This window comes from Melanerpes formicivorus, unplaced genomic scaffold (assembly GCF_026170545.1).
Source record: "Melanerpes formicivorus ecotype bairdi unplaced genomic scaffold, bMelFor1.0.p_v2 SCAF_13, whole genome shotgun sequence".
In the NCBI taxonomy this organism is placed as follows: domain Eukaryota; kingdom Metazoa; phylum Chordata; class Aves; order Piciformes; family Picidae; genus Melanerpes; species Melanerpes formicivorus.
This window is the reverse complement of record NW_027142365.1, coordinates 14,225,441-14,235,252: the sequence shown is the minus strand read 5'-3', so window position 1 is coordinate 14,235,252 and position 9,812 is coordinate 14,225,441. Positions and strand designations below refer to the sequence as shown.

Below are 9,812 nucleotides of genomic sequence, written 5' to 3'. Positions count from 1 at the left end.
CAAATGAATGACCCACTGGCTCAAACACACAGAATCATAGGATCACAGAATGGTAGAGTTTGGAAAGGACCTCTGAAGATCATCAAGTCCAATCCCCCTGCCAGAGCAGGATCACCAAGGGCAGATCACACAGGAATGATTCCAGACAGGTCTTGAAAGTCTCCAGAGAAGGAGATTCCACAACCTTTCTGGGCAACCTGTTCCAGGGCTTTGTCACCCTTACAGTAACAAAGTTTTTCTTCATGTTGAGGTGGAACTTTCTGTGTTCTAGTTTGTATCCACTGTGCCTTGTCCTATCACAGGACACAACTGAAAAGAGCCTGGCCCCTTCTTCTTGACACCCATCCTTCGGATATTTATAAACATCAGTATGATCTCCTCTCAGTCTCTTCTTCTCCAGACTAAACAGCCTCAGGTATCTCACAGCCTTTCCTTGTCAGACAGATGTTCTGGTCCCTTAATCATCCTTGTATACAAATAATTCTTTAAGACAATGATGCTTGAAGGGACAGGTTTATTACACCTCTTATGCCTTTTTGTTCCTGAGCCAGTGAACAAAGCAGTAATGAAAACAAACCTTCATCCAGAAAACATTTACAGCAGGTTCTGAACTGAAAACCACAATGTATTTGTGCTCTTATTTAAAGCACTTCTTAGGCCACACCTTGGGTCCTGTGTCCAGTTCTGGGCTCCTCAGGTTAGGAAAGATGTTGAGTTGCTGGAAGGTGGCCAGAGGAGGGCGACAAACCTGGGGAGGGGTCTGGAGCACAGCCCTGTGAGGAGAGGCTAAGGGAGCTGGGGTTGCTTAGCCTGGAGAAGAGGAGGCTCAGGGGAGACCTTAATGCTCTTTACAACTACCTGAAGGGAGATTGTGGACAGGTGGAGGTTGGTCTCTTCTCCCAGGCAAGCAGCACCAGAACAAGAGCATACAGTCTCAAGCTGCACCAGGGGAGGTTTAGGCTGGAGGTTAGGAAGAAATTCTACACAGAGAGAGTGATTGCCCATTGGAATGGGCTGCCCAGGGAGGTGGTGGAGTCACCATCATTGGAGGCGTTTAGGAGGAGACTTTATAGGGTGCTTGGTTGCATGGTTTAGTTGGTTAGGTGGTGTTGGATAATAGGTTGGACGCAATGATCGTGAAGGTCTCTTCCACCCTGGTCTGGTCTAATCAATTCCATTCTCGGTTTGCTTCTCCTCCCTTCTCGCACCCAGGCGGTTCTCCAACCTTGCAATGGCATTTTCCATATGGTAGTGTTTAAAACAAACTACACTAAACCACAACATAATCCTAAAGAATGTTTAATTTTTAATGATACGGTATAGAACACCTTGCAAACCAAAGACACTCACTAAGATTCACTGATAGGTACTGTATTTTTGGCAACCCTGGAACAAATCAGAAGTTAAGGGAAAACAAAAAGAAAAAAAGGCAAAGAACTATTCTGTACCCATGAGGAAAGAAACCATCCATCTCTACGCAGAGGGGGGGGGAAAAAATCCACACTTACAGCAGATTTTTTTTTTTCCTTTTAATTCTTAGTGCAAGAAACATAACCAAGTTAATCACAGAATCAGTACTAATTAAGAATATGGAAAATTCTCCTATACAGAGGTAGAGTCCAGTGCACAAGGCTAAAACGATATTCAATAGTCTAAACAAGACTGAGCCAGGTTTTACGGAATCCACTTTTTAAAATATCAGACTGTATGTACATACATACAATAAATAGACTATACAATCTTTAGAGTAGTTTAATAAACTTCACAAAAAAAAATTCTAGCAGATGCATCGAGATCTTTACAGAATCCAAGGTTCATTATCTCTTATCGCCCAGAGAAATGGATGAAATCAATAGTCCCGATATCAAGTTGAATGGAAAGTACTTTAGCAAAGTGTTGACAAATCAAAATATTTCACCTCTTTTAAAGCCTAAATGGATGCATTTCAAATGCTCTGAAAACATGGTCCTTTTGATACCATCTGTAAAGAGGTTCCAAATGCTGTGATTTCCGTTTGTGTTGTTACTATAAACACTTTCCTTACATTCCATGTTCAAGGGGGAAAATGGACTTGGATACTCACAGTTCTGAGGCGTTGGCACAATGAGAAGTGATGAGAATTAGATTATTTTAAAGGCCCAAAGGACATCAGGAGAATTTATGGACAAAGCCTTCATGTCTCAAACTACACAAACCAGTAACAGAAAGTTAGAAGGAAACTGTTTGGTATTACAATTTCAATCCTATCATTGCCTCTCTAGCTGGAGGCATATGATTAGCATTGCACTGGAAGTCAAGTGTGCATCTCTGGGCCCCTAGGTTTGCTACAAGCCCACAGGGCTTAATAAAACAAATATGGAATCTTTATGGTTCACCACAGTAGTGCATAAATCAAGGACCTCTGTTGCCATTCACTTCAGTGATAGTCACAGGATTTCAAGGAACTGAGAGTTTGCAGCTGTATCTTTCTAAAGTGTGCAGAAAAAATGTGGGGGAAACAAAACCACAATGGAGTATTGTAAAGCAAAGATGCTTCTACTGATAAGTTATCTTCTAGAAAAGGTTCTTACAAATCCCAAGGGGGCAACAGCCACTGTAAGAGGGAATTAGTAACAACAGAAGAGCTGAATAATCAGAGCTGCAAATCATGTTCACAGTTTGGTTACCTTTAATTTCTGTAAGCACCTACACTGAAAAACACCAGGGTCTGTATTTTAGCTTGCAAACAGATCTGCTTGTGACAAATACCTTGTTCAGATTTTCTACAGGCCTTCTCACTGGAACCATTGTTTGTTTTTTTTTAATTCTTTTTTATTTTATACAAACAGACTCACTTTTGATTTAAAGTAAACACATAAAAATGGAGGATATTGCTTGCAACAATGGACTTGGAGGTGAAGGAATGAACTAGTCAGGCCATACAAGCAAAAAAACCTAAACCAAACCAAACCAAACAAGCTCTGTCTAAATGAATTCTGCTAAACTTCTAATGCTATGAAAATCTGCAAAAGGATCATAAAATCTCTTGCAAATTTCAGAGATTTGGCCCAAGTCTTATCATCATCATCATCTGAATACTTTAGTAACTGTATCTTTCTATTAAGGAAAAATAAATGATTCCAAGAACTCAGGAAGGCACACACACCCAAGTATACTATAAATAAAACATGAAGATCTTCTGATCCCTGTACACACTTTTGGTTCAGTACTATGGTCAAGTTCTCTCTTTTGCAAAACAATAAAAGGCATACAAGAAATATAACATATGCATAATAATGATGGAGAATAATGCTAGTAAGACAGTTTACAGAGCAAAGTGCAGTGAAAAAACCCAACGCTGTTTATTCAGGGGCTTGTGCTACTAGTAAATACAGACTTTGTATTTGCTGCTGTGCAAGGGGAAGAATTTATCCTGGGAAGCAGCAATAAGGAACATAAAAAAACCCAACAAAAAAGGCAGCAACAACAACAACAAAAAAAGATATTATTAAGAGAAACCTTTAAGATGGACTCTCCCAACTTCGCTCCTCTAGTGCACAGTCATCTGACTACACGGTGTGTTTTCATGCTGCCATTTCCCTTCATGAGTACAGCACATTAGAAAATGGCACAGTTCTTAAATAGTTGTCTGCTTCTACTTCATTTGTTTGTTTGTTTGCTTCTTCTTCCAAGCACCTGTTTTGCTGTTTTCCTCATAAAAAGGGTAAAGCTGTTAGTGAAAAGTGAGAAAACAAACCACCTGTTACCCATCTTCTCTGCCAAACACCGGCTCCTCCACGTCTCCTTCCGCTAGGTATTTTGCTCATGTGCTACACAATGGGGAGGCACTGTAAAGGCAGCTTGCCAGATTTAAAAAGAAAAAGAAATCAAAAAGTCTTGGTTTGTTTGTTGTGTATTTATCTTCTTGCCCCCAAGCCCACCCCGAAAAAATATGGATGGATGAAACAGTACATCTGTAGGAATATTCCAGTCTCCTCTGTCAGGGGATAATAGCAGGGCACCACCTAACCACAGTCAGATTGTCAGCACTGACTGACCGTTTCTTTGCAGCTTTCCTGAAGTCCTTATACTTATCTTCACACAAGCGGGAAATGGCCTGGAAGAGAAAAAGAATGGAAACATCTCAATTGCACTGACCACAGCCAGACAGGTAAAATACACTAAACTTTGCTTGAGCGTGTCCAGAGAAGGGCAACAAAGCCGGTGAGGGGTCTGGAACACAAGCCCTATGAGGAGCAGCTGAAGGAGCTGGGGTTTAGCCTGGAGAACAGAAGGCTCAGGGGAAACCTTATTGCTGTCTACAACTACCTGAAGGGAGGTTGTAGCCAGGTGGGGGCTGGTCTCTTCTCCCAGACAACCTGTGCCAGAACAAGAGGACACAGTCTCAAGCTGCACCAGGGGAAGTTTAGTCTGGATGTTAGGAAGAAGTTCTTCCCAGAAAGAGAGATTGGCCATTGGAATGTGCTGCCCAGGGAGGTGGTGGAGTCACCATCCCTGGGAGTGTTTAAAAAGAGACTGGATGAGGCACTTAGTGCCATGGTTTAGTCAATTAGATGGTGTTGGGTGATAGGTTGGACATGATGATCTCAAAGGTCTTTTCCAACCTGGTTGATTCTGTATTCTGTATTCTACATAGAGGTAGAATTACAAAAAGTCACTTCACTAAGCAAAAGATGGGAACAGCTTTACTTCATTCACCTTAAATGAAAGAAACGTAACTGCTTGTGAAGGCCTCAGTGAGCATATCCCAAGCCTCTTCTTTCCAGGTTAACTGTCACAAATCTCACTGAGGTAGCCTGACAATGCTCACCCACTGCTATATGGTAACTCAGCATAGAACGGCTTAGGTTGGAAGGGACTTCAGATATAATCTACTCCAACCTCCCTGCCATGGGCAGGGATACCTCTCAACTAGACTCAGCTGTTCAAGGCCTCATCCAGCCTGGCCTTCAACACCCCCAGGGAGGAGGCAGCCACAACTTGCCTGGCCAACATATTGCAGAATCTCACCACCCTCATACTGAAGAGCTTCTTCCCAAGATCCACTCTAACCCTGTTCTCCCCCCCAGCTTCAAACCATTCCCCCTTGTCCTATACCTAGACACCCTCATGAAAAGTCCCTCTGCAGCCCTGCTGTAGGATCCCTTCAGGTACCGGAAGGCAGCTCTAAGGTCCTTATATGTTGAAAACTTGACAAAACAATTGTGAGAACTGAGAGTATATTTTGGAAGTTTAAATAAGGATGGCAGTTATTTTGTTTTTCATTTCCTAAGAAGTCTTGTAATGATAATTTTCTCTGCTGACAAATGGTCTGGCAGACTACTCACCCTTCTGTGCTTACACAGCTGACATTCACTTGCCCTTCAGAAGGGGAGAATGATTCCTACATTACCAGGTTATTTCATACAGTGCCAGCTGGAGATGTAACTCATATTCAGAATAATTTAATTTGCACTGAAAATACATGGAAATGTTTAAAAAAAATCTTTCAAAGAGAGAGACAAACTATTAAAATGCTGACTACTACTATGCTGCATTAGAGTCAACTCTAGCCATGTTTAAAACAAATGTTTGTTATGGACCTCATATGCACAAATATACTGTGTCTGCTAGAGTTCATATGGCTGGGACAGGCTATGGTTGGCATCAGTAGGGATGACAGCTCTGGTAATCAGACATGCAGAACTGCAGAGAAAGCTCACTGCAAGGAGTACTCAAGGTCAAATGGAGAAATAAGATGAACTAAAACACTATTTTTGTTTACTCAGGATTGCTTTTAAGTGCTGTCTTAAGATAGGATGTTTTAAAAAAAAGTACTGTCCAAACAAATCCAGTACCAGTGTTTGATTATAAAATGAGGCAACACAAACAGCCTGACTACACTGACCATAATTGTCTTTCTTGATCTTCACTTCTATAGCACTGAAATTTGTAGCAGTGAAGTTTATTAGTCCTGCAAAGGGCAGAGGCAGATGTGACAGAAGCACACAACTCACAGCTGAGAGAAAGTTCACCTAATGCTTAGGTCAAGCCAGACACAAAACATGGTTAATAAAACCCCAAATCAAACCTAGGCACAAAAGCTACCACCACCAAAAAGAAACTAGTTGCTAGTTTTCAGTTAGACATTGAATTTCCTTGTGTTGAGATCATTCTTGAACATAGTTCTCTTTCTTGGTGCACATAAAGAGAACAATAGAATAAAATAAAGCAGATGTTCCTGCTGCTTTGTAGGCCATAACTTAATTCACTTAAAAACTGCTTAGTAACATTTTATTGCCCTCTACAACTACCTGAGGGGTGGTTGTAGCTGGGAAGGGGTTGGTCTCTTCTCCCAGGCAACCAGCACCAGAACAAGGGGACACAGTCTCAAGCTGCGCCAGGGGAGGTTCAGACTCGAGGTGAGGAGGAAGTTCTTCACCGAGCGAGTCATTCGTCATTGGAACGGGTTGCCCAGGGAGGTGGTTGAGTCACCATCTCTGGAGGCGTTCAAGAGGAGACTGGACGTGGCACTTGGTGCCATGGTCTAGTCATGGGGTCTGTGTTGATAGGTTGGACTCGATGATCCTCGAGGTCCTTTCCAACCTAAGTTACACTGTGATACTATCCATATTAACCAGGAGCTCGATGCACCAAGAAAGTTTAAGTAATTCAACAGATGAAAAGGATATCATCCTGAAACAATGTGCCATGGCATGGCAAATAGGTATACTGAGGTGAAGCTCAGCTTCATTCAGCTGCTAAATCAGCCTATTACCTTAGGCATCAAACAGCCAGAGAAGGTGATCACTTCCAAACTGCCTGGTTCACAGGAAAAACGTTGTTCTGGCACTTGGTGAAACAAAATGAAATTTCTCTTGGAAGTGGCACTTCCTATTTGGCATCTCTAGTCTCCGGTGATTAATTGTATGGATAAGAAACACATTGCTGTTTAAAGCAAGTTTATATCTAAAGATGCCTCTTAATTTGCAAATAATATACAAAATTGACATTTGGAGCCAGGCTGGAACATATGGGGAAGCAAGACAAAAGCAGAAAGCTGTAAATATTTATTATTGTTCTTCAGTTAAAAATAATTCCAAGTAGTTTATACACACTTTTCTGTCATCTGATATTTCTGTTGCTTGTATTGCTAGTCAAAGAAACCAGTTTTTGATGGTCACGAGAGGCTGTGTCTCACACAAAATGAAACCATTCCTAAAAGCAGGAGCACTGCTCAATCATGTGAAATTTTGTTGGATTTGACTGCAATTATCTGTAATCAGCTAGGAAAATGCATACTTCTGTAAAGCCTTTGACACAGTCCCTCACAACATCCTTCTCTTTAAGCTGGAGAGATATGGATTTGATGCTGGATTGCCCAGTGGCTAACAAATTGGTTGGATGGTCGCATCCAAAGCGTGTTGGTCAACAGCTTGATGTATAGATGGTGCCAGGTGGTATCCCTCAAGGGTCTGTACTGGGAGCAGTGCTCTTCAATATCTTCAGCAATGATATCGACAGCATGATAGAGGCACCTTCAGCAGGTTTGCACATGATCCCAAGCAGAGTGGTGTGGTTGGTAAGTCTGAAGAAGAGGATGCCATCCAGAAGGACCTGGACAGGCTGGAGGGAATTTCATGAGGTTCCATGAGGCAAAGGGTAAGGTTCCAGGGGATGGTGAAATTGAGTGTAGCCCTGCAGAAAAGGACTTGGGGGTGCTGCTGGATGAAAAAGCTGCACATCAGTGTGAGCTTGCAGCCCAAAAGGCAAATGGAATCCTGGGCTGCACCAAAAAAAGCATGACCAGCAGGTTGAGAGGGGTAATTCTGCCACTTTGCTGTGCTTTGCACACCTCACTTGGACTACTGTGTCCAGCTCTGGAGCCCTCAATACAGGATGGACATGGACCTGATGGAGCGGGTCGAGGAGGGCATAAAAATGATCAGGGGGAGGAAACACCTCTACTACAAGGATGGGCTGAGGGAGCTGGGGTTGTTCAGCCTGGAAAAGAAAAGGCTCTGGGGAGACCTAATAGCAGCCTTCTGGTACCTGAAGGGATCCTACAAGAAGGCTGCTGGGGGACTGTTTACAAAGGCCTGGAGGATGAAGCTTTGCCTCTGGTGATGGGAGCAGGGAAGCAAAAAGGAGCAAGGAGAAACACAACAGCAGTATAAATTTTGGCTGCATGCAGATGTTTGTGCAGGGTAGAAAGGCAGCAGGACTGGCTATGGCTTCACTGCTGGGAATGCACAAAAGCACACAACTGTGAGTTCTGCAATATCCTCAAAAACTGGACCAATCAGGGAGAATTCACCAGAGAAACAGCAGAGTCTGGAAGGTTTTTGTGTAAGGAAAATGTGGACAGAAGAAGAAGAAGGTGTGATGCTGGGGGTTCTCGATTGATGGAGAATGAAAAGAAGAGCAATCACATTACTCCTGACAAAAGAGCAGGGGAGTTTTGCTCTCTCTTTTCTTCTTGGCTAAGAGGGTTCTGAACACACACACTGCAACCAATCACTGTGACACTGGGAAGCTGGAGGGATATAAAGACATTTCTCTACTTGCAGCTTACATATTTTTCTTCTCTTTTTCGTCTGCTTGATCTGTAGGACTGCACCTCTTGAGGGTCAAGAAAATACAGCACATAGTTCAAAGGGTTTGAACTGTGTGCTCAAGCACTATCCTAACAATAAAAAGCTGTGACAACACAGAGTCAGTTAAATTGGGAGGGCACTAACAAAAGCGCTTACAAAATCCAGCCTTCAAATGAGCACAGTGCTAAGATCACAAGCAGGAACAGGGTAGGCACACTTTGTTATGTTACCCCAGAGAGCAAAATCTGACTCATATTTGTCTCAGTACATGGGAGAATAACCAGGTGCAAGAGTAGGAAATAACAAAATTGTGGACTGAGGCTGGAAATCCAACAACCTTCTTGGCAGAAAAACCTTTCCCATAGCAGAAAATAGTTCTCAGGAGAAGCAAAGGAAGCCTTGACATTTGACATAATTAAAAGGCAGGAGAAAATACACTACAGCATATGCTGGTTGGAACAAAGAGCACTGGCACATGGACAGACTGGATGGTCTAATGAAAGGTTATTTGCCATTTTTAACTTGTATGGTTTCATACTAAAAAGCAAGGTTGTCAAAAAAAAAATGGGGTCATCAAAATGGTTTCTGGCTACTAGGTGGACTGGTATAACAAATCCAGGAGACTTTTGGGCCAGAGGCTGGTAAAGGCTACAAAACAAAACAACCATTCATTTAGTCATTTATAAGACAAAGCTGCTCTTTAAGTGTTAGTTTTGAGAGCAATAAGTAAGGGAAAACATCTACTACAGATGCTCCAGAAAGCAATGTTATTTTTAGCAACTACTGTAACCTTTTAAAACACCTCTAAGTTGATGGATCTTGTCCAGCATTTCCATTTGATGGGAACAGTATTTACTAGACTTGTCCTTAGTCTTTTTGGGGATGTTTTTCCAGCACAGCTATGTCAATCTCATACTACTTGCAGTAACAGCAACATAGACCTAATACTCCTGCTTTAGATGCATAAAAGTGCTTGAAATGGCAAAAGTAGCAAAAATGTCTTGTAATATAACCACTTCTCTATGCAAGAGCTTTCATGATCTCAAAGCCCAGTAAATAAGTGGTTGCAAATCTTAGGACTGAGCAAGGTCTTTTCAGTTTACCAGACAAGGCAAATCTTTCCACTTGCTGTAAGTCTGGTGTCTTCCATCATAGACTGCAGCTTTTCTACTGCTGTCAGAAGTGTCACAGCCTGTATGGCACTACATCTACTGAGGGATCCAGGTAACTGTTTTA

General features: G+C 42.2%; 1 protein-coding gene across 4 annotated transcripts in view; it reads right to left on the bottom strand.

Moving 5' to 3' along the window:
* Positions 1-1,318: 1,318 nt before the first annotated feature.
* Positions 1,319-9,812, bottom strand: part of CCNY (cyclin Y) — a 93,535-nt gene continuing 85,041 nt past the window's right edge. For all 4 annotated transcript variants that reach the window (XM_068146279.1, XM_068146283.1, XM_068146281.1 and 1 more), the window contains one exon: positions 1,319-4,096. In XM_068146279.1, coding sequence (XP_068002380.1) covers positions 3,980-4,096 — 117 coding nt within the window. In that variant the 3' untranslated portion in view covers positions 1,319-3,979. The remainder of the gene's footprint in view (positions 4,097-9,812) is intronic.